The 25657-nt window shown below is 45.7% G+C and overlaps 1 protein-coding gene across 1 annotated transcript in view; it reads right to left on the bottom strand.

Annotated features, from left to right (window-relative positions):
* The window catches only part of MYRIP (myosin VIIA and Rab interacting protein), a 1654117-nt gene that overhangs the window by 414362 nt on the left and 1214098 nt on the right, over positions 1 to 25657 (bottom strand). The window contains exon 8 of the mRNA XM_086941723.1: positions 12943 to 13092. Coding sequence (XP_086797849.1) covers positions 12943 to 13092 — 150 coding nt within the window. The remainder of the gene's footprint in view (positions 1 to 12942; positions 13093 to 25657) is intronic.

Below are 25657 nucleotides of genomic sequence, written 5' to 3'. Positions count from 1 at the left end.
AAATATAACTGGTATATAAAGTTATTACACAATTTACATAATTAATAATTATTCAATATTACTTAATTTACGTCCCACCCTACACCCCTACAAACCTAGCAACCTGCACCTAATATATAACAAAAAATATAATTATTACACAATGTACATAATTGATATTCAATTAAATAATTCATATTAAATGAATAATTCATTGTTAACTATCACATATTTAACTTCCCACCCTATACCCCTACAACCTGCTATGACATTATATATGTCTATTAGCAATTAAATATTTAAATAAAAATTATAAATCACTTAAAATTACGATCTATATTACAAAATATTATTAACAATTATACAAAAAATAATGACACAACGAATTTGGACTAAAACACATTCAGATGATTAAAAAACAATATTTTTTACAACTGTATTATTGAAAACGATATTAACAACGATATTCTTAACAATGATATTATGTACCTGAAAAAGTCAATATTCTTGGCAACAATATTTCTGCATCACAATATTTTTGTATCACTATATATATTTTTCCCAATACATCTGTATCCCGATATGTACAAGTCAATATTTTGTCCAAATACTGTTTCATAGATATTGTTTAGTACTGGATACAAATTCCAGATATTGGCTCCCAAACTGGGTGAAATACACTAAGGTGGGCCTCTTGAAGTAATTATGCACACCAGGTATCCTAACAACACAGAATCTGCCACTCCAGCTGAGACTCTAAAACCTGACACAGTAAGTCACATGAAGGTTGTAAAGGTATTTTCAGTACTTAAGACAAGGCATTGAAAACTGCATTTAATATTACAGAATGGGCTTTAGACATTAGGCCTCTACAACTGTTTACAATACTTCCAAATAAACCCCCGGAGCTGGACACAATATCAGAAGGTGGTGTCCAGAACTGAAACAGTGATGTAGATGAGGCCACTAGAACTGATCATATTAGGAGGAAGATCACCTCTAAGGATCAGACACAATATTAAAGATGAGACTTTCAGTAGTTGGCACAGCATGCCACTTATGGCGTACACATCTGGACATAATCCACTAGACATGGGCCCCTGAACCTGGCACAATATACCAGATGAGACCTTCAGAGATGATTGCTATACTCCAGAGACAGCAGCAATCCAGGTGAAGCATCAAGAAGATGACACACCCCTTCAGATGTTCCTTCCAGAACTGAACACAGTACCACAGATACAGTCTTACCAGTAATGTGTATATCTCCCACACTGAAACCTAACATTACGCAGACTCTCTATGCAGAATTGTCTAAATCTCTGAGGTCATTCTGTATGAGAACTCTGAGATGATCATGTACAAGCAAAGCTTGTACACCTACTGCCTGTGTATGTCTTGAGAACATGCCCTACTGCTGCCTGTGCTTTAACTGCTCTGTTTATGTGAGAACATCATACAGTACTGCTGCCCATGATCAACTCTTTCTGTGTAAGGAAGGGGCCCTTGTTGTGCTGCCACATGTGCTGCCACATGTGCTGCACCTATTCTGTGTGAGTGGGCAAATAGAGAAATCTTAACTGCTGCTGTGTATATTGAAGTTTTTTTAATGAATTTCTTTATTGGCTTTTCAAGTTTAACATCATTACACCGTCAAATATTTGTGTCATAATAAGTAAGAAGTGTGTTTATCTCTTCCGAACTTGTATGTCTTCGGAGCACACAATACGATACAACTTATGTCAGTCATATCAGCATTATTGTTTATTCTGCCCCTCTTATATTTGCTATCTTCCCCTATCCTTTGTGTGTGGCAGTAATAGAAAGGAAAGTAAATAAACTAAAATGCATGCTAGGGTTGCTCGGTGAAAGTCACCATGAGCACTATTCAAAGCTTTATTTCGATAAACATGTGTTATCATAAAAGCACATACACAAGATAAAAACAAGGAACCATAATTCATTTGGTCACTACTATTTACAGAGTTAATAACAGTAAAAAAACGTCCATACTACAATAAATAGATTAAGAGGCATATTAAACAATGAAAGCTTTGTAAAACTGAAAATTAAGAATGTTTAGTTAAAAAGTGATACATCACAAAGATTTTGCTCTTATTACCCAGGCCCAACTCAGGAATTTAGCAACCCCACAGACTAGGCGTGTGCTGGTGTCAGTTTTAAATATTCTCAAGGCTACGGAATGACTCCTAGTGCCGAGCAATAGACATGTGGGTTTTAGCCATCTCTGCCTAGGCTTTACATATGCCGGACACACAAAAAAGACATGGGCAATAGTTTCGATAACACCATTACAGGTAGGGCACTCAGGCGAGGTTTGGTACGGGGGCTTCCATTTACAGGTGTAATCATGCAAAGGTAAGTTTCCCAACCTGAACTGGATGAACAAGGATCTATCCCTTGGTTTTGCAATAAAGTCCAGGTAGGGCTCCCAACGAGGCTCAATTTTATGCTGTTTAAACTCCTCAGTCAGCCTACCCTGGTTGGGGTCCCTTAGATCTTGCTCATCCACCCAGTTCCAGTAGACTCGCTTAAGTTCAAGCTTGGGTACGGAAGCTCCTCGCTCCCATCCAATTGACAAGCCAACGTCACTCAGAAGCTTCTTAATGTTTTGGATCCAACTAACTTTATGGGAACCATTAAGGTTCATAACCTCTAACAAACCATCAAGATATCTGGAGATCTCGGGTGTCCGCCATAACCTGGCCCAATATAAAAGAGGCCGAAGCCTAGCTAAGTCCCGGATAGGGCGGCGGCCCAAATCACTCAATAGTGGTTTGATAGGGGTACCCAACGGGAGGGATGCTAGCTCTCTAAAAAACTTGTTTTCAGAGGTAGTAAGTGCACTGATACATTCAAAGCCCCACAGCTCGGCACCATAAAGTGCGCTGCCCACAGCCTTTGCAGCATATATATCTAGGGTCGGGGCGATAGGCTTAGAGATGGACATGCGGTGTTCCCGCCCCAGAACACCGATCACCCTTTTGTGGTTCAAAAGCATTTTATCAATATGGGGCTGCCACTTCAGATTGTGAGAAATTCTGATTCCCAAATAATCGAATTCTTTTATGCGCTCCAAAGGTTCTCCATCAAGGTATAGGGTGGACCTGGAGGACTTACTTGGGTTAAAATAGAGCAGCTTAGTTTTGGTGGTGTTAATGACTGGGCCTCTAAGTTTACAGAACAGGCTAAAGCGATTCAACAGTTTCTGCAAGCCCACAGGAGTTTTTGAAACCAGCAAGGTGTCATCTGCGAAAAGTAAGGTGGGCACTTTATCGCCTGCTAGGACCGGGGCATCTGCATCAACTTCAAGTAAGAAAGAGACAACACCATTTACAAACAAAGAAAGGAGTGTTGGGGCCAACACGCACCCCTGCTGACCCCTCGCCTAACAGGGATCCTATCGGTTTTTTGCCCTTGAGAGCCCCATCTAATACGGGCATAGGTGCCTTCATGCATGCGTATCAGAAGGTTAAGTATTGGAAGCGGGATCCCCATCTCCTTCAGTATAGTCCACAATCGGTCTCGTGGAACCAGGTCAAAGGCGGTCTTCAAGTCAATAAATGCCAAATAAAGACCGCCTTTGCCGATAGTGACCACCTTCCAGTGTAGTAAGAGCAATCTAAAGGCTTGATCAATTGTACTGGTACATGCCCTGAAGCCAGCCTGGTAGGGGGAAATGATTTTATTTTCCTCTGCCCACGAGAGGATCCTTTCAAGGAGAACCCTGCCAACCAACTTCTGTCCCGCGTCTATCAGGCTAATTGGACGGTAGTTGGCAGGGTTCTCCCTAGGGCCCTTCTTATAAATTGGAATCACCTCAGCCGCCTTCCAGGAACAAGGGACTGGAGAGCCTGCCATCAATGCGTTTATAAGTAAGGTGAAATAGGTTGCCCATCCTTCGGGATTGGCTTTAAATAGGTCACCAGGCACTCCGTCCTGTCCTGGGGCTTTGGCAGAAACTATTTTGGCTATTGCAGCGAGAACCTCTTTCCTATTGACTATGGTTGACATGAGCTGACCGGAACCATCAACCGAGACACCGCTCAAATGCCCGGGGGCTCCGGGCAGGTCAATCCCTCCATATAGTCTAAAAAAGTGTTCAAACCATTCTCTATCCGTGATATGGTTTGGAATTTGGTTCGAGCTGCACCCAGATGAATTTCTGACTAATGACCAAAACAATTCAGAATCCCTATTTTTACTTGCGTCTCTAAGATTTTCCCAATGGGACTCTTCCCAAGCCCTTTTAGCGGCTATAATTGCCTTTCTGTAATGCAATCTTGCCGAACGCACAGATACTGCGTTTGAGGATTTAATGGCAGAGATTAAGTCAGTTTTCCTCCTCCTGCAATTACTATCAAACCAGCTCTGTGGGGGCTTAATACTTGCCGGGGTCTTTTTTGAAGGGACCATAAACAACTTGCCAATGTGGTCCATTGTGGCAGTGTAAATGTTTTCTATCTCTACCGACCCTGCCTCCTTACCACAGACTACAGATAGCCTTAATAACTGCTCTGCAAGGATTCCGTCCAGCTGGCGTAATTTGGAATCGTCCAGGCAGAACTTTGGCCATTTTAAAAATCTATTACAGTTTGAAGGGATGTGTTCTTTTGTTAGTAAATTCCTGTCTTTTGAGGGCACGCGCTCCTTTGTATCCCATGGGTTTAGCAATGTGAGGGACAAAGGATTGTGGTCACTCTCAGCCGATGGGATAATGACCATATCCACTACAGACTTCCAGGTTCTCCTATCGATCATTATGTAGTCAATCCTGCTCTCGCACAATACTCTAATATAAGTGTTAGCACCGTGGGTGTCAGAGCTAGTGCGGCCGTTAACGGCCCGTAAGCCTGTTTCTATCATTAAGCTGTTTAGTTGGATGACTACAGGAGACCATCTTCTCACAGGCTTGAGAGTTAAGGACGGAACGCCCATTTGTGCGTCATCCTCATGTGTTCCCAAAATATCCTCTGCTGCCATCGGTTCGAATGAACAATTAAAATCTCCAGCTACTAGGGCTAAGGAGTCAGGAGCACACAACCTTAACAAATCTGTTAATATCTCAACTGTAGGCGATTTGCCCCCTCCCTGTGTTCCTCTTATGTACACATTAAAAAAATCCCAACCGGGCTCACCGTTAATACTTTCAACAGATAGCCTCATAATGTCCGGGCAGGGGAAAGTATGATGTATAATCCTAAGGTTGAGATCAACCCTTACCCAAGTTATGAGTCCCCCTGAGGGACGACCATGACCAGCCGATGTAGCAGGCACACAAAAGGTGGAGAAGCCATGCATATGCAATGGTTCTAAACTCCAAGTCTCTTGGAACATGCAAATGTCATATCCATTGATAAAGTCAACCCAGTCAGGCAACAAAAGCTTGCTTCGCAGTCCTGCCTAAGCATGGGCGGAAAATCCGTTTCGCTCGCGGATTTTGCGGATTTTCGGGAAATTCGCAATCCGCGAGATTCGCGAATCTCCCGCAAAATCCGCAAATCCGCGAGCAGCGGATTTTGCTCGCACTGCTCGCACTGTTCGCGTGAGTTCGCGGCTTCCCAGTACAACTTCGCGCCCCGCGAATAAGTGCTAAATTGCAGAAATACGATCTTAGCAAAACTGAAACTACTTACCAGGTTCAAAAGTTCAGGCTCATCATTAGTTGCCATTTCCTGTAGTGCTTCCTGAGGGGCCCCTCCAGAGTTCAGTTGCCAGTTGCAACTATTATGTGACCCTGCTCTGAACCTCAGAATAGTTACACATATGCCACAAAGGTCCTGAATTACAGCTAAGGGAGACAAGCAGGAGCCAGGCTGGAAGTTAAAATCCATTAATCAGCCCCTAATTCATTATTGTCAGTTGGGGCAGGGCAGGTGTTGTAACTAATTTTGCAACAATGAAAGCACTTAGCAAGTGCAAAAGATCACTAATCAGGGCGCACTAAGGAAGCAGGTGCCAGCTAAAAAAATATTCTGTGACACATTAATCAGCCCCAAATTAATTCAGGTCACTTGAGGCAGGGAAGGTGTGCTTTGCTTTGCCGAAAATAATGTACACTGGACAACCAGAGGGTGTGGTGATGAAACAGAGGGTGGCATGGGTGGGCCAGAGGGTGGCATGAGTAGTCAGAGAGTGGCAGTGGTGACAGAGAGTGGCAGTGATGAAGAAGAGTGTCCCAAACAGGCTGGACACGTAGAAACAACAAGTTCGCAAAACTTGCGACCCGACAGGTAAGTTCGCAAATTGCGAAATTGTAAAAACCCTTGCGAACTGGCAGAAACACGGGCGAACACAAAAAAAAAAATCCGCAAATTCGCGGGAATTCGCGGATTTTGCGGATTGCGAGTTCGCAAATCCGCAAAATTCGCGAACGCGAGATTCGCAAAATTCGCCCATGCTTAGTCCTGCCACGTTCCACGAAACAATCTTAAGCACGCTAGCATTATCTCTACCAAGGGATACAACACTTAAGGTGTAAGCCAAGGTTGGGGAGGCTTTAGTGTCATTACTAACCACCGGATCCAAGGCTAAGCCAGTGGATTCTATAACCTCTGTTACTTGAAGTACAGGTATTACTGTAGAGCGGTCGCCCTGGTGGAAAGAAGGGATACTTATTATGCTTACAGTTACTTCTGGTCAATCTACTGCGTCCAGGCAATCATAGCGATTGTGATGGAAGAAGCTATCAAAGTTTGCGGGGGGCAGGGACCAATCTCCTTGAACTACACCCCTCCCACGCCCAGAAACCATGGTCCAACCATCAGCTTGTGCGGAAAAATGACCGGGAGGGTAGAAATAAGTTAGAGGGAGGGAATGGACAGTCGTGCCTGTGCTAGGGTATCTCCAGTTACAAATAAAATCAACAATTCTAGGGTTGCTGAATTGATCAAAATGCAGTCTCCCTTATATTTTTAGCCAAATGACCTACCCATGAGGTCCTGCGAACCATAAGTATTTTGCCTGTTATATATGGGGGCAAGAGTCTATTCACATTTAGCCAGTGTATCACTCTGTTCCATAATTTTGTGGGGCTTTCCCTTTCATTTGCGGCCAGTTCCGGGGCTCCCGCTAGCACCACCACAAATGGGCAAGCTTCTGGGGGTAAATTTAAGATCTTTTTGGCTGCAATGGGTTGGTTGTCCAATTCCCCCCCCACCAGGCATGTATTGGTCTGGGGTTTTCTTTCTTTGGGATAAGATATTCACATTGGGACAAGCTAACTCTTTAGGTTTAGGGATAGCTTCAGGAACAGGTATGGTTGTCTGAACTGAACCTGAATCGATTAATTCCTTGTTAGTCACTGGGTTGGGAGCTATTTCTTTATGGTTTTTAGAGGGTTTGGACAATTTAGCAGCTGCGGGTGGGACAGCTCTGAGAGTGGGTTCAGCAAGGTTTTTAACATCACGTTCGATCCTTTTTAGATGGACCTCAATCTTGCTCAACCTCTCTTGTAATGGAGCTAACAAGAGCCTAATGGTGTCATAGATAGCACTAGGCTCTACTTCCAACACCCTCTGTTGTATTTCCTGGATTGGTAACCCCATTGGGGCCGCTGCAGCCCTACTTTGTGGAGCGGGTTCTACCGGGCCAAGAGGTGATTTAGCGGCTCCATGCGCCGCAATAGGAGAAATAGCTTTCTTGCCCTTACGGCCCTTGTTTTTCCTCCTACCTGCTTTATTGGGCGACTGATGGGTCTTTTTAGGTATTGCCCCTAGGTCCTTCCCACACTGTTGCCTAGTATTATGTACCTTCACTACACTAGGTGCACCAGCTGCAGCGGGGAGCATCTGAGGTGACAACAACAATGAATCAGAGACTGTAGATTGGCTGCTAAGGATTGTTTGTGACAAATTACAATGAGGGAGCTGTGGAATAGGAAGTTCTAAGATAGGGGAAGCACTCAAGCGATTATTAGCATTAGTATTCAAGTTATCAGGAGTTAGAGCGTCCGCAATTAGTCCCATGGAAGATCTTCTAGCAATGGCTAATTCATGCGAGACACGGCGCTCCATTATGGTGATCCCTTCATCAACAACACTGTTCATCTTGGTTATAAATTTGTCCATAGCTCCAGTGAATGCAACAGCACCCGCCCTCCCCTTGGACTCTTTAGGGGGCATGCCAGATGTCGCAAAATGTTACAGGGGGTCTTTGTGGCAATGTACTGACTCAGGTATTTTTGTAGGAGGGTGGAAAGGGGGTGGCCCGACCCGGCCTCTTCGGTCTTGAACGGGCTTAAACGGGCCCGCCCTTGGCCCGGGCTTCGCCCGGCGTCCCGCTCGTGTCCCGCGAGGGAGGTCTGACATTATTTTTATGCGCCTCCTGGCGCTCCAATAGTGTCACGATGCTCCCTGGGCTGCTGGGAGTTGAAGCCTCCTGCCCTCCACACAGCGGCCGGCGCCTCCCAAGTTGACAATGGAGGCGGGCAGCGGGAGGCAGACAGTGAGCCCAGCAGGTCAAGGGGCAGAAAAAGTCATGCAGGTAACAGCTCCTAACCCGGGCACCTCGTCAGCAGAAACGGCAAGTTTCAAAGCGTTAGAGAGTACTAGCAATTTTAATGATTGCCAGAGTGTCATACCTCCCTTCTTCAGCACAGTAGAGTGCGAGAAATGCAAGAGGACGGTGGGGGGGCTTCGGGATTTAGGAAGCACACCGCACGTGATGTACATATTTATACCCCACCAATGGCCTCTTTTACCTTGCCCTTAGCGGTCCCAGTCTAAAAAACTAGCGAACACTTCTTGCTATAGGTCTGCAATTGGTTTCCTATGAAGTCCTCTAGATTCTTCAGTTCATATCGCTGCACCTTTTTTAAGGCCCATGTTTCTACCTCAATCCTCCATCTGCTGTGTGGAAGGCCATGAGGTGACTTTCAATGACGAGCTGTCCCTGCAGATATCCCCAAAACAGGGTCCAGGAACCTGTTACCCGCTCCGCTTTACAGAGCTGGCGACGATTTAAGGTTTGATCCAGATCTGCAACCCAATGTTCTATGATGGCCCCACCCCCCACACCATATGTATTAAGTCTGCATCAGTCAGACTAAATCTAGGGCAACTCATGCCAGGGACAAGAAGCATGCAAAAAAAACTATTGATGGACAGAATGCAGAACAATATCATACATTCACCCCAGTACAGAGATCTGGGCCTAAATCCATCGTTTTTTTGCTCACCATGCCATTCCAGTTTGGACCCAGCCATATGCTGACTGTATACCCTCTTGTGATCCTTTTGTGTTTGGGACTATATAGAGTGGAACAGACCACACATAGCTGCAGGCCCCTCTCCTGGAACCGACATGCTACACAGAACCTCAAGTATTGGGGGCCAGTTTGACCTCCAACAGTAGTGCCCCCTCGTTGCCGACTGCCCTGTGGACCCCAGCTCAGCCACATGGAGCCTGCCAACCAGCCAACCAGCGAGCAATCCACTGCAGCTGTGTCGCTGGATAATATATCTCAAAGTCTGGGACCCCCAGGGCTCTCCTAGTAGTTGGTCTCTGAAGTATGCCTACCCTAGACCAGTTAAAGGTGCAAGCCAGTGATGGCTTTAAACCATGACTTTAGCACCAAAGAGATAAACAGAGAAAGTAGTAAAGAACAATGGGCAACATGAACATCTTAGTCAGGGTAACACTAGCCATGATGGCAAGCAGCAGTGTCCTCCAAATGCCACAGAGTCACAAAGTGCACTGGGTGCTCTCCCAAGGTTAACCTACACAAGGTCGCTGTAAGTATGATAGATCCTCACCTGCAAATACTTACACGACCTTGATTCCCACTGGAGCCCAATGTTTAGCCAATTCTGGGCCTCATGTATTGGGGTTGCAAGGTGAAGGAGGAGCAGGGCTCTACACACTTTTCTGTAATAAGAGCTACTTATGTTCAATGCAACTCATTGAAAGCTACTATTATTTGTATTGCAACAGCAACCACATCAGACAAGATTACATTAGTGGCTACCTCAGTCCATCAGGCATGGTTGCAAACTGCAACGTATAAAAAGCATTGCCAATTTATCATTCTTTTACATGGGTATGCATAACAGTCACAGCTGCAATGCCTCTGGCACCAAGGTAATAACATTTGTAAAATGTTTTCCCAATGTTTCATTATTTATTACTAAAATATCAGCATTAAATGTGTAGGTGTTGGCAAGCAAATTATCACTCACCTGAGAGAAAAGCATACAGAACGGCCCTAACACAATATAAACATTTACTGATAGCAGAAAAGAGGAATTACTTCACCAAACAGATTGAGGTAGCAAAAAATTCCTCTAAAACACTATTTGGAGTAGTAAACAAACTCACCATACCCAAAAATATAGGGACCAAGGGCAATCAAAGGTTTTGTGATGACATTGCAGCTGATTTTAAAACCAAAGTCTTGTTCATTTTTAAGAACTTCGAGGATACATTAATTCACCTCCTCACCACTCTTAAGTCTGAAAAAAACACCCTGCTTAGTTTCTCCCCCACTTCATCCTAAACAGTGGAAAAATATGTAAATTAAGCTAAATCAAGATCTCCTTCTGACCCATGCCCGCCAGCATTTCTGAAAGAAATAGCGGACCTGTTAGTCCTCGGCTAACAGAATTTATTTACTCTATGTTTGACTCCGGCAACTTTGCTTCCATGTTGAAGGATACTGCCATCCTTCTGCTGCTAAAAAAACCCAACCTGGATGTGACCAACCCGAACAACTATCATCCGATAGCCCGGTTGCCGTTGCCAGCAAAATGATTGATAAAATCATGATTATTCAATTAACCCAATTTATTTGCGAAAATAAAGTGCTTCATCACTCCCAGTTTGGATTCCGTCAAGAACACAATGGAAACAGCACTCATCAAAGCCACAGAGGAGATTAGAGCGGTAATGGATGGAGGAGGCACAGCCACCCTTGTGCTCCTCAATCTGTCAGCCGCTTTTGATACTGTTGATCACTCTCTCTCTTGCAACAGCGGCTGGAGTGTCTGGGGGTCAGGGGTACGGCACTTGCCCTACTTTCCTCCTTTCTCAAGGACAGGAGACCAACAGTATTGGTGGATCGGTATCCTTTAGAGCCTTATACCCTACTGTGCGGAGTACCACAGGGCGCCTTGAGCCCTTCTCTTTTTAACGTCTATACCTCCGAACTGGCTCCTCTGAACCAGGACTTTGGGTTTAGTCTGACATCTTACACCGATGTAACCCAGATAGTGGTGGCTGCATGTAAAAATCAGGCACCTCCTATCCAACAATTTCAGAGTTGTATGTGCACTATAGACAGATGCATGAGTACACATTGTCTCAAACTCAACTCTGATAAAACAGAGGTCCTGACCTTTGGTAATATGCAGCCTAATTGGGGCAGTCTGTGATGGCCGGCAGAGATGGGAGAACCACCAAAACCAGGGGTCAAGGCTAAGCACCTGGGAGTATGGCTTGACAACAAACTATCACCTTCTCAGCAAACAAATGCAACTGTCTCCACCTCCCACTTCCTTATCAAGAAAATAATGAAGATTTTTCCCTATATCCCCATGGACACCAGGAAAACTGGTAATTTCATTAATTCAGTCAAAACTGGATTACGGCAATGGGCTGTATTTGAACATACGGAAGCAGTGCTTAAAAGAGCTTTAGACTGTTCAAAACACAGCAGCACGGTTACTGGTTAACACCCCTAGGTGCAAATCTGTATCAAAAGAGATTTGCAGCCTGCACTGGCTTCCGGTAGCTCGCATCATATTTAAAGCTCTGTCTGGCTTACAAGGCATTGAACCACACAGGTCCTTCCTTCCTGCAAAACCTTTTTGTCTGGTATGAACCAACCAGACATCTCCGTTCTTCGGGGGACAAACTCTTGACAGAGCCCAGAATTCGAACATCACACTGGGGTGGCCCACAGCTTTCATTATGGCACCTCCAAACTGTGGAACACTCTCAATAGTGAGCTCATAAGTGCAAGCTCCCTTCAACCTTCAGGAAAGGACTGAAAACTTGGTTGTTCCAGAACTAGATGCGAGAGCGAGTTACTGTGCTCTCAGCGCCAAGACACTGCCGGGTATTCGTGTGCTTTATAAATCCCAATTATATTTTGGCAACATAGACATTTTTCTGCATGTATCCGTTTAAGAGTTCTCAAAATAAACACATTTTTGTTTCAACTGTACACTCTAAATGTTGGTATACATATAATAATTCAACCAAGTAAAAGCTTCAAATTTAGTGTTCTGGGCTGCACATAGGAGAACTACTTACAGGTAACTGGAGCGCTACCAGTAGCTCATGAACTACTTGTTGGATAAGCCTGGGCTGGAGTCTGTTTGCTAGATGCTTACTAAGGATCTTATAGCCCAGGTTAAGCATTAAGCGGGGTCGATATGCCAACACACCCACAGAATCCCCGTTGGTTTAGGGATAGAGACTATAAGAGCCTCTCTGGTTGTCTCTGGGAGGCGCCCTGATTCCAATGCTTTAGCATACACTTCAGCCAGCAATGAGGCCAGTTGAGTGGCTTAAGCTTGATAAAATGTAGCCGGGAGGCCATTCGTCCCAGCTGTCTTACCATGGGCTAAGTCTTTTAAGGCAGCCTTCATTTCTGGTTCCGCAATGGGGCGCCCAATACCTCTTGGTCTTCCGATGGCAGCCGCGGAAGTGGTACCAAGTTTAGATGGTCGCCGGATTGTCGACCCTGTACAACTCTCTATAATGCGCCATAAATACGCATGGATTTCAGTTTGGGTGGTCAGTTGTGTAATGAGTCTCCCCCTGTCCTCTGTCTGGATGAACTATGGCATTTACCAGGCGTGTGTCCCCTTCTCTGCACTTCTGTGTATTAGATTAATAATTATGTTAATACTCAATCTGGCCTCCGAAAACTAAATCACATTTAAAGTGTTACGCTCACAACTTGAACAAAAGCAGTGACAGCAACTCAGTGCAACTTACCCATAGTATGTCGGCTCCCGTGTGACCTTCTTGGAAGTGACGCATACTCTGTTCCGACACTGTAGGGGAGGTTAGTGCACTGCCCCTAACCCTCGACCAATCATATTCTACCTCTGCTTGCTCACATTTGCTCTTTTTTCTCCGTATTATCTGAATAAGTCAAAAACAAGAAATTAAACATGCAACTTGGTATGTTAGGTGAAATCAAATAGCATCCCTATTATCACACTTGAATGACTTTATAAAACTGTTGTGTTTAGTTCTCCCACCATTTGTAGCATCAATGTTATATTAAAGGCTTTGATATAGCGCTAAACGACTCACACTCTGCCGAAGGTCGCATTAAATTCAAGACCCTGTGCCTTGTCTTTAAAATCAGACAAGGGTCTGCTTCATCTTATCTTCAGGAGAATGTCCATCCTTACGTCCCTACCCGGTCCTTACGTTCAGCCACCCAAAGCAATTTTGTAACACCTAGTTGTAGACTATCCAGAATGGGTGGTCGTTCCTTTGCATTTCTCGGCCCCAGATTATGGAATTCTCTTCTCTGTTCTAGGAAACAGGAATCTTTCTATCTTAAGTTTCGGCGAGATCTTAAGACCTGGCTTTTCTCTCAGTGATTAGCTAACTGTTTATTCAGTTGCAGTAGTTGACATACCTGCGCCGGGAATCTCAGCCCTACTAACCGGAAAATGGCAAGTGCAGATAGACCCGTTAGAATAACCCCGTTTTTTCAAAGTAGACATATTTCATACACAAAATTGATTCAGGGATGAGGGGGGAGATGATAAAAATGCGGGGTGGGGGGGTGGAGATGATACAAACGAGGGGGTGATGAATCACTTCTCAAAAAAGACACGTACCACCTGGCATGTACGCATCATGATCCGAAAAGTAAAACCTTTTCACACTGAAGCAATATTCAAGTTTAATTCACTTTGACATAGACAGTGCCATGCTCACCTACATCCCAGAATCACATCTGTCCAAATTTAAGAATATACTTCAGGTCACTGTCAATAATCTCATAAAACTTGACAGAATCTCACCCACCTGAAGTGTTTACCTCAGCCCAGATTGTCCAGGATAGCGACTGACTAAATAAGGCACACAAAAAAGCTACCAGGTTACAAATGCTGCTTTCTTTTATATCTCCTTAATAGGTTTACAAGGGCTGCTCATGAGGAGCTAGTTGTCTCGCGTCATGCTTCGACATTCATCTGCAGACCACTATCCGCTTCGTGACCCCTCTTGCTTGTACAGGAAGTTTCTGTTCATAGTGTGCCAGACCACTGACCAACCTGGCAGTTGGCCATTCATCTCAATACTTCACCCCTTCCCCCTTCCCCCACCCAACTTAGAAAAGTTCAGCCACAAATTCAGCTAACTCTTGTTCTTTGATCAGGGGTCCATTGTTGGTATTAACAGTTTTTATAATGCCACATTCTGCAAATATTTCATCCAGTTTCAGGATCACCGATTTTGCACTAGTTGATGAGATCTGTTTTGCAAAATCTTGAGTATTCATTCATCACAACCAGAACGTATTTCCTTGATGCTAAAGGTCCAAAGTAGTCTATTGTGACAGTGTGCAGGACCACTCCAGGTAGAGCTGATATTTAGAGTTCTGGTGGTTTTCACTTCCCATTTGTTGTTTGACAAGGGTGGCATTACGTGAGAGTCCCTTCCATTAGCTGATCCAGTCCTGGTAACCACATCTGGTCTCGCAGTGATTGCTTCTTTGTCACTATCCCTCTATGTCCTTTGTACACAAGATCCATGATTTTTGACCGAAGTGATCAGGGAAAATCCATCTTGGTATCTCCTAGAATTATCCCAATAGGGGTAATGGTTAGTTTGTCATGCACTTGCCAAAATGCTGATAGAACTTTCATGTTTGTTCCTTCTTCGACAATTAGGTTCCAGGTACCTCCATTGTCCCTGTTGAATCAGTCATATCACTTCACTTAGCATTGTGTAAGTTTGAGAGGCTTTTTCAATATTGTATAGTCACAGCGACTTTGGTATTGCATGGTTCATAACAAAGTTTAAGTATTCTTCTGCGAGGATTACCTGTTTTTCTTCGTTTGGAGGGGGGTGACGAGACATGTATCTTCAGGGTTGTGGTCTTTTACTGGTCTCTGATGTATGGAAAATTCTTGTCGATGGATTCCCTGGTGCTCGGTTCTTGGTAGAATTTTTGCTCAAGGATTTCAGATAATCGTCACAAGTGTTTGCTGATTTGTTATTATGTCAAACTGCTTTACAAAAACATAAATGTGATAATGTATACATGCCCAGACTATGGCTAGGCTTTCCACCTCTACTTGAGAGTAAGAACGTTCAATGTCTGACACACTGGCGTATAACATTCACTATGCATCAATCCTTGTTCAGTTGATGTTGGGACAGGATTTCTCCTAAGCGTATGTCCAATGTGAGCTCTGTATTCCAGGTTGGTCAAAGTAGGTAATGTTGGTGGATCTGCTGGCTCTCCTTTTAATTTTTTTATATGCCTTTTCGCATTCTGGTGTTAAACTTGTGACATATCCTGGTTAGTTAGCTTAGGGGGGTGCTGGATTTTGCTTAGTCTTAATGTAACAAGCACAGTATCTCACCCTTCCTAGGAATGACCTAAGATTGTATACATCGTTTTGGGCCAGTGTCTCATTTAAAACCTTGATTTTGTCTGGGTCAGGCATAATGCCATGGCTGGAGAAAATATGTCAATTGAGCTTTAGTTTAGTTTTGAAGAACACCCACTTTTCTGGATTTAGCTTCAGTTTGGCTTTTTGAAGAGCTTGACATACTTGTTCTAATACTCAATGATGTTCATTTACCATTGTTTCAAATACTAGGATGCTGTCACTATAATTCAGTACATTCACTATTGGACCGATTGCACGCCTGATGACTCTTGAAAGATCTCAGCTGCTGACGACACTCTGAAGCTGAACTATTTTTATCAGAATAGTCCTAGATGGGTGGTGAATGTTGTGATGTATTTTAAGTGTTCATGCAGTTCTAGCTGGTGATCCCCTTTGTTAAGATCCACGAGAGCTCCATTTAGGAGTCCAATAATGTCGGACAGATGTGGTCCTTGGTGTCACTCTCATATCACAGTGTTGGGTATTCTCATGTTCACACTCAGTCAAACTTGTCCTTTTGGGTTGCATTTGGGTACTATTACTAACGGAGACATACATGCCATTGGTACTTGGGTCTTCTTATTGATGTCTATCTTTAGAAGTACTTGTAGTTCCACTTTAGCTGCTTTCTGGAGGTGAAACATTATATTAGTCGTGTTGACCTACTGGCTGGACACGATCGTTGATGTATAAATGTGTGATTCATTTTTTCATTTTCCCAAATCCTGTGAACAGCTTTGGGAGTTGACTCACTGCTGGTGGTACATCCTACACCATGTATAGGACTGCAATTAGTTTTAGTCATTTGGCAGTGTGGAGGCTGAGCAGTCATTCTGCATGACCTGAGCAATCAATTAGATGTATATCTGCTTCTGTGGTTTGGTCTTTGTATGTGAGCGTTGTTGTCACCTTTCCTAGGCATGGTAGCAGTTTTTCACCATCCAAGTGTATACTTGTACCTTGGCTGGAGAGAAATAGGGAATATGTTTCACTTTCTTGTATTCTACTGCACAGAAGTAGTGCAATGATGCTTCACTGTCAAGTAAGAATTTGGTGAAGTGATTTCCCAGGGTGATTTGGATACGCAGGAATTAGTTTTTACCTTCTTGTGGCATTTTTATACCATTGTGAGGCATTGGTCATATTGTGGGTATGTGTTAGACCTGTCAGTCTTAGAGTGGTCTTCCCTCAAACTTTTCACCTACTTGCCTCCACTGATATCATAACGATGTAAAGATATCAGACTGAAGGGCAAAACACATACGACCAGGGAGCAGGAGGAGACTTTGAATGAATGAATGAATGGTTATTTGTAATGCGCGAACTTAGCCCAAGGGCATCAATGCGCAAACTAAAAACAAAGTATAACTCAACATTCCAACAGGGCTATAAAACCGGAAGCTGGATTTGAACAGTTGCGAACCTCCCGCAAGGAGTGAGGATGCTTAGATGACTGAGCCGAACATCTCTTTGAAGAAGTAAGTGGGGAGTGGAATATTCCCTTGGTATAGGATTGCTAGCAATAATAAGGTAGATTTGTGGGTAGTAGGGAGGTTGGGCAGAGTTTACAGACAAATGTGATGGAGGTAACAACTTGACCTCCAAGAAGGCCTAGTTGTGTATTACAGAGAACAGTAGCCATAAACCAATATAAAACCCCATTTTTCTTTCTCTTTTTTAATTTCTTTTGAAACCAAATTAGAGTGTGACTATAAGAACATTGACCCTTGCTCATCGATAGAAAAGGAGTGAAATGTTAAATATATCAGTAAGGAGTGTGTTTGGAGACCACGTATGAGGTGCAGAACCACCTTACTAAAAATATGGATGCAGCCAGACACAGTGATGACCTAGGCCTATCTAGGATAGTGGGCCACAATCAGGACTCATTAGGAGGCTGTAGCTATATTTACCTATAGCATGTGCAGTGTTACCCTATATACAGGTGTTTGGTGGAAGGTTTAAGAGACAAGTGGTCTATGTTGATGTATACTAATTAAAATAGCATACAATAGTGTGGTGATTTTCCATATCTCTCTATGGGTACCCAGCAATGATTTAGCCAGTCGGGATGTTAGCATACATCCTATGCATGGTATGAATGGAAGTATGATGTAAGAATACAGATGATGCCCCACTTGTTTGATCTAGAAATGATTAGGCAATCCATAGGGGTCCTTGAAACACTGGCCATGACACAAGGCTCAGTGTCTTCTAGGAAGGCTGAAACATGTAGACTGCGAGGAAGGATACTTGGGTAATTAGACCTGACATAGTGTCCGCATTTTCTATAACACTGCCAAGGCTATATTCTATAATAAAGTTTGTTGCATGGATGCCCCAGGCAGACTTTTAACTATTTACTCCTAGGATCCCTCGAAATATCTGTAAGTGTACCCTGAAAGAGATCAGGTTGCAGCTTGCAGTGGAAGTATTAGACTTCATCTTGAAAACTCTATAATAAAGAATGCCTTCAGGATTTCCTAACGTGTGAGACTTTTATAGTAAAAATCACTCATGTGCTGGTAACACCAGATGGACTTGGTTCATAGGGGACCCCTTATTTTGATTTATACCATGAGAGATATAGAAAGAAGTTCAGGGACAGCCACATACTCCCAAACCAGTCCTGGGTGAAAATCTTAGATTACTCCAACAAGGCACTGAAGGGGTGGGTAAAGGAGCAGCAAGATTTCACTGGGTTGTACAATCTGATTTTGAGGGAGTACATGTTCAATACCTGCTTTACAGAGCTGCACCAACACCTGCCGGCCTGACTGACACCAGGAAACCTACTGAGGTGGTGGACCTCTGGGACAGCACCAGAATGTCCAAGAAGTCATCTGGGGAGACTCACAAAAGGGTGGTCAGGGTTCTCACTAGAAGAAGGTTGGGGAGATAAAAAGGATGAGATCTCTCAAGGCCCCTAAAATAGTTGTCAAGGGAAAGGGTCCCAATCTGGCCACCAGAAGAAAGGCTTCTCTGATAAAAAATCATAACAAGTCTTCCCCCAAGTGCTTTGAGAGTTATGAGTATGGGCATTACAAGGGTGATCCCAAGTGTCCCAAGAGGGCACAGCCTCTTACTGGAGGAAAACCCCTGGGGTTGGCTAGTATAGTGCTAGGGGAGAGGATGGCCCCAGTTGGTGGTTGTGAAGTCAGTGAGGTCCCTGACTTCCTGGGTGACATGGAGATGGTGCCCAAAGCCCACATGTCTTTCAATACTGCAAAGTACATGCAGTGGGTCACCATCAATGGAAAGAATGGGGAGGCTCTCAAGGACACAGGAACCAATATGAGAACTTGGTGGCCAGCCAGGTGCTGATGAAGCAGTGGTATGACCAGATGGCTGCCCCTGTGGAATTCCAGCCTACATAGAAAGTGTGGGCGATGGAGCCAGTGGAGCCCAGAGCCCTCCAAGACTGTTGAACTGGGCCTTATGAGTTAGTTGAGAGTAACGGGGAGGCCACCTACATAGGAGACCTCAAGACCCCCAGACACCCCCTAAGGGTCCACCATATCAACTGCCTCAAGCCACACTTTGAGAGGCCTGAGATCACCATAGTGTTGGTGACAGGTGAGGGGGGGGGGAGGAAGAGGAGGTTGACCCCCTATCATGGTTTGTTGGAAGATGTCAACCTCTCCCTTACCTTGACCCCAGAACAGCAGAAAGACTGTCACCAAGTGTTTGGGCAGTTTGCTTCTCTGTTTTACCTCACTAATGAGCGTATACATCTGTGTACCCATGACATTAACAGTGGAGACAGCCCCCTGTCAAAAAACATTTACAGGCTGTCTAACAAAGGGAGGGCAAGCATCAAGGAGGAAGTTTCTAAGAAGTTGGCTCCTGCTCTGGTGTGGAACTGGACAAAAGACATGGAAGTAACCTCCCCACTGTCCAGACCTTCCCCTGGGAGAGTCCCCTGAATCTGTCCAACCATCTCCTGTGGGTACAAAAGGGCTTACCTGGCTGTAGGACCGTAGATTCGACGTGGAAAAGATTCTGAACCAGAAACCACTGAACTTTGACCATCTGGACATGCTGGACTTCGTTTGGGCCCGACTTTGTCTCCAACTCCGTACAAAGCATCATCTGTGCCTGTGCACCATACAGGTTCTGTGCAGAACCTGTGTAGCATCACGGACAACCAAGATACCTCCTTTGGAGTGAAGGAGTCACTCACCCTGCAACCGCTGGCATCAAATCACGATTGACCGATCTGCTGCTCCTGAGCTCCTACGGACTCCAAAGGCTCCAGCAACACAGGAGGTGGGTTCTCACGTCCCTCGAGGTCTGAGCAGCCCTCTCACCGAGTTTGAGGTCAGAATCCCTTGTGAGGGGCTGAAATACCTGTACCCCTGTGCACCACATTCAGTTGCAGACGCTCGTTGGCGTTTCCCAAGCAAGTGCATTGGGCTCCGTGTAGCCCAACCTCGGGCACCATTTCCTACCAAGAAATATGGCCTCCTCGCACCGAGTGTTCCGTGGGCTGCTGTTTGGTGAAAGTGCATTAGGTCCTCTCACGTCTTCTGTGCTGCTGGCCTGTGAGTCAACTTGAGCGTCAACTTTGCTTTTCTTGGGCTCCCCTGGTTGCTCCAGGCTTGCCCTGACTCCCCTTGCTTTGGTGAGTCACCTGGACCTTGCTGGTCCGAACCGTAACCTTCTATGACCTTCTGCGTGGGTTGCAGTTGCCAAAGCTTATTGGTGCTCCCGCCAGACACTGACCCCGCAGCACTTGACATCCTTTGTGGGAGAGCTCTTATCAGGCTCCTGGTCATCCTCAACATCTCCTGGTCTCAGTGGCTGCAGAGTCAAGAACACCCTCAATGCACCTGAAGCACCAGACATGGGTGGGCATTCGGCTACAGAGCCCCTGGTAACTCCTGAGTGACCCAGGCTCTGTCCCCTCTGCTTTCAGGTATCCTTCGATAAGAAAAACACCTTTGGATTCCAATAGACACTTTTCTTCCTTCCAGCAGTGGCTCTTCTTCAAAGTCTTCCATTGGGTTTGACGGCGGTTTCCACCACCATTTCAGACCTATGCACCCGGCACCCCTGGGATAGGTAACTCTGGTACTCTGGTATCCACAGGTGGGGTGGCTCTCCAACCTCCTAACTACCACGGGGTTTCTTCGAAGTCCATTGGGAAGGGTCCTTAAACTTTAACCCCTTAACTGCAGGGCTAATTACCCCGCTGTGCTGGGGGGGGGCCGCGCAGCGCCTCAGTGCTCATGACGAGCTCAGCTCGCCATGAGCCATGGTGGCCGTGTGCTCATGACCAGCTGAGCTCATCATGACCACGCCCGTTCCAATGGAATGCCCAGCACAACGGGGGAATTATCCCCGCATGGGCGCGGTGCAACGGTCATGACGAGCTCAGTTTGTCATGAGCACATGGCCACCGTGGCTCATGATGAGCTGAATGAATGGGGAATGGGTGGATGCTCCAAGACACACCGGACACAGCATGATTATTGTTAGGTGCCATCTGGTGTTCCCAGAGCAGGTAGTCCCTAATGTAGTCCACCAGGTTCCCCAAAGAGGTATTACGTACCAACTTCATGTCAGTATAAATGAAGTCTATGGTGGATGAGTGTGGGGTAACCTACATATTCTCCACACCCTATATCCCAAAACCAGTGGGCTTGTTGAATGTTCAACAATGCTCTCAAAGGCATACTCATAGGTCTGTCAGAGCCCTTGAAACAGAAGTTGGGTGTCCTCCTGCCTTGCCTATTGTTCGCCTAAAGGGAGGTACTGCAGAAGACATTGGATTCAGCTCCTTTGAACCCTGTCAGAGGGCCTCTCTGTCTGATAAATGAGGGTTGTGAACAAGCTCCCAAGACAGCTCCAAGACAAGGATATGTTCAGCTACATGTTTGCCCTCTGTACCCAGATGAAGCACTTCTGTTAGAAGGTAAAGGAGAATGTGGAAGCCAGCCAGGAGGTCATGAAACTCTGGTATGACCAGAAGGGCACTCTGGTCGAGTTTCAGCCTGTCCAAAAACGGTAAGTGATGTATTCCTTAGAGCACAGAGCACCATAAGACGGATGGCCTGAGCTATACGAGGCAAAGAATTATAAGGGTGATTTCACATATCTGGTGGACCTCGAAACCCCCAGGAACCGTTTATGGATTCTGCATGTCAATCACCTTAAATTACAATCTGAGAGGTCCACTTTCCAATCCTCCTGGATGATGGAGTGAAGGAGCAGTGTAAACCTCCTTTCTTCCAAGGAGCAGCTTGGGTCAGTGGAGGGTGTCAACCTCTCCCCTATCCTGACCCTAGAACTACAGAGGGACTGTAGCCAATTGTTGGAGAAGTTTGCCTCTCTCTTCTCCTCTACCACAGGGATAACTACATGCTGTATCCATCATATTGACACTGGAGACAGATTGCATTTGAAGAATAAGATCTACAGACTATCTGACAAGGTCAGGGCTAACATAAAGGAGGAATCTAAAAAATGCTCGAGCTAGGGGTAATTGGGCCTTCAAGCAGCCCTTAGTTCAGCCCAGTGGTGCTAGTCACCAAGCTTGCCCCTCCAGGTACCACCCCCAAACTTCGGGTCTGTGTGGATTACCATGGGTTCAATGGCATCACTGAGATTGATGCCCACCCCATCCCCCAAGCTGATGAGCTCATTGATAGGTTGGGTGCTGCTAAGTTCCTCAGCAATTTTGATCTGATGTCAGGATACTGGCAGAGCACCTTAACAGAGGGGACCAAAGAGAGGTCTGCGTTAATTCCCCAGAAGGCCACTTCCCATTTCGGGTGAAGCATTTCGGGTTGATAAATGCCACTGACACCTTCCAGAGGTTGGCCAATCAGGTCCTGCCTGGATTGGAGAACTTCAATGTCACTAACCTAGATAACATTGTGGCCTTTGGTTCCAGCTGGGAGGATCATCTGTGCCACCTCAGAGAAGTGCTTCAGGTTCTACAGAAGTCAGGCCTCATTATCCAGGCCAGTAAGTGCCAGATAGGGCAGGGATCTGTGGTCCACTTGAGTCACCAAGTTGGAGGGGGCAAGGTACGGCCCCTCCAAACCAATTTTGAAACCATTCTGGGTTGAGAACCCCCTCAAGAGTCATGCAGAGGTGAGGGTCTTCCTGGGCTTCATTGAATACTACAGGAAATGTGTCAAGAGGTATGGCATTATTGTTGCCCCCTTGATAGAGCTGATTTGGAAGAAACCACCTAGACAGGTGATCTGGACGGGTGGTGTGCCAGACTGCTTTTGAAATCCTGAAGGCCACGTGTATGGTACCCGTGCTCAATACCCCTGATTTCTCCGAAGAGTTCACCATGCAGACAGATGCCTTATAGAGTGGCATAGGGGCTGTGCTCTCACAGCTAAATTGAGAGGGCCTATATCAACCAGTAGCCTTCATCCTACAATGAGGGTGGGTAGTTCTCTCCGAGTTCAGTTGGGGGAGGTACAGGTAGGACACAACATCCTTGGTGTGATTTTCCCCAACTTTTTGCCTTCCATTCTCCTGTTTTGGCTGACTGTATTTTTGCTGCTTTTGATTTGTTCCAAATGCATGAGATGCCCTGCGAGCAGATATATTCAGTGTAGCTTCACAAACTGCCTTCTTATTTTTGTTGATTCGTCCGTTTTTACAAATCATTTACTTAAGTTATATATATTCTTTTTTTTCATAACAAAATGTTATTGTTTTCTTGAGAGAGATTGCAAATAGACCACAGTACTCCGAACACCGGAGGGGCTGTGAGCATAGAATCATAATGTACAGAATAGCAATCAATACAGTCGTTCAAATAGGCATTATTACTACAACTCTCCTATCCCTTTACCCCGTATTAACTACCCCCTCCCGGATCCGACCCTTGCCCCATGCACAATGTCCTCACAGGTCAAAGAAAGAATAGAGTCATGAAACAGGTAATGCATACTCCCCTCCACCCAGGTTCTTAAGGCATCTGTTCTGCAGTCACATCATGCTGTGCTGGCTGCTCCAGCCACAATTCCCTGTACTCCGCCCATCTCTTCCATATTTTGTAGTGCTTCCTGGGGCAACCTCGGGCCTCAAACACTGGACGCTCCAACCCCATACAGTAATCTAATCCCTTTTTCCACACTCCCAACGGGGGGCCCTGGGGTCCTTCCAGGCACGGGCTACATCCCTCTTGGCCACGGTAAGGCCAAGGAGCAGTAGGTGTCGTTTATAAATGTTGCCACCCACTTGTTCCATTACATGGAGAAAGCCCAGCTGCGGTGTACGGGGTAGCTCCGAACCCAATACTTCTGCCAAACAGTCCCAAACACCTGTCCAGAATCTCTCCAGCGCTCCACAGGACCATACTGTATGTAGGAAGGTGCCCACCTCCCGACCAGATCTCAGACATTCAGGGGACGCAATCAAGCCCGCTCGCCACAGCCTCTCTCTAGTATAGTAAGCTCTATGTAGATATTTAAATTGGATGAACCGCAATCGTAAGGCAATGGCCCCACCTCTAGGAGCGGGAAGGGCTTCCCTCCAGTCTTCTTCTTCTAGAACTCCCACATCCCCCTCCCATGTGGTCCGCAGCTTATCTAGGGAGGAGGAGCAGTGTATGACCAAAGATTGGTAAATACGGGATATTTTCTTATCCTCTAACTCACTCATGAATACCTTGGCTTCCAGGGGACTGAATTCAGGTAAGGAGTCTAGTCTCTCCAGGGCAGGAGTGATGGCATGCCGGAACTACAAGTATTTAAAGAACTGGGTCTGGGGCATACTATATTCGTCCCTCAGCTCCTGGAATGATTTTAGGGTTGTGCCTTTCATTACATGGCCCAGCGCCGAGATCCCTATTGCGTCCCAGCCGCGGAACCCCTGTAAAGACGCCAGAGCCGGTAAGCGACCGTTCTGTCACAATGGAGTCTCCGCGGTCAATCTGTTCCACCATCCCATGCGGCAAAGCGCCTGTCGCCAGATCTGGAAGACCACCTGCGTGACCACCGGGAGCCTCTTCCATTTCCCAGCCGAGTACAACACTGTATGTAGGGTGTCCGGCTCCATCAAATACCTCTCCAGGGCGTAGGCTGGGTCTCCCCGATCCCCATACCACCACTCATTCAATACCAACAAGTGAGACGCCTGGTGACAGGACATCCGAAGATGCCAAGCCACCGCAATATGTGGAGAGAAAACAGGTACGGAGCGCCACTCTCACCGCACCCCCGGCCCAGAGGAACTGGCTCAGCGCCGAATTGACCTGGCGAAACCACTGCACCGATATGGGGTAGGGGTGGTTCTGTAGTTGATAAAGAAGCGTGGGAGGGCCACCATCTTGAAAATGGCCAAGCGGCCATAGAGATTCAGGGGCATACGGGACCATGTTTTCATTTACGACCAGACCCGGTCCCAGACAAAAATGACATTGCGCTCCCACGAGACACCAGGTATATCCGTCAAGAACACCCCAAGATACTTAAGGTCCCCAGTCGCCTCTGCAAAGCCGATGCCCAGGCTCCCAGCTTCGCACTGTCCCCCAGTGTCCACAGTGTGGACTTCCTCACATTTAGATTGAGCCCCAATACCTCCCCAAACACCCGCATAATTTCCAGGACCCTCGGTCCTGACCTATTGAGGTCCGTGAGGAAGAAAAGCACGTCATCAGCGTAGAGCGCGATCCTATCCGATGGCCCGGCCTCCCATTCAAAGCCCCTCATTTGCGCGTCTATACGCACCCACGCCGCCAAGGGCTCCATGGCAAGGGCGAAGTTATATATATTCTTGGTCCCCATCTAACATTGTAAAGGCTATCTTGATTGGTCTTTAAAAAAATCATGTGGGATCATTGTTTCCATTGTAATTTGGTCTTCCTGAGGATGTCTCACTGAATATAAATAATAGAGACCGAAACATTGGCACCAAGTTCAACTCCTTCCACATGTAATTACTGGGCATTTACCATTGAATTCCTTTATCTTTTTTGGTAAATTGACATCAATCAGAGTGAATGTTACAGACATTAATCTCTGACTTCATCAGCTTGATTTGATTTCCAAGATTAAAGTTGATGTGGAAATTCATGATTTGTAGTGTACCCCTCA

Source organism: Lissotriton vulgaris, chromosome 10 (genome assembly GCF_964263255.1).
Source record: "Lissotriton vulgaris chromosome 10, aLisVul1.2, whole genome shotgun sequence".
NCBI lineage: Eukaryota > Metazoa > Chordata > Amphibia > Caudata > Salamandridae > Lissotriton > Lissotriton vulgaris.
The sequence above is the reverse complement of the archived record's forward strand: the minus strand, read 5'-3'. Positions and strand labels throughout refer to the sequence as shown.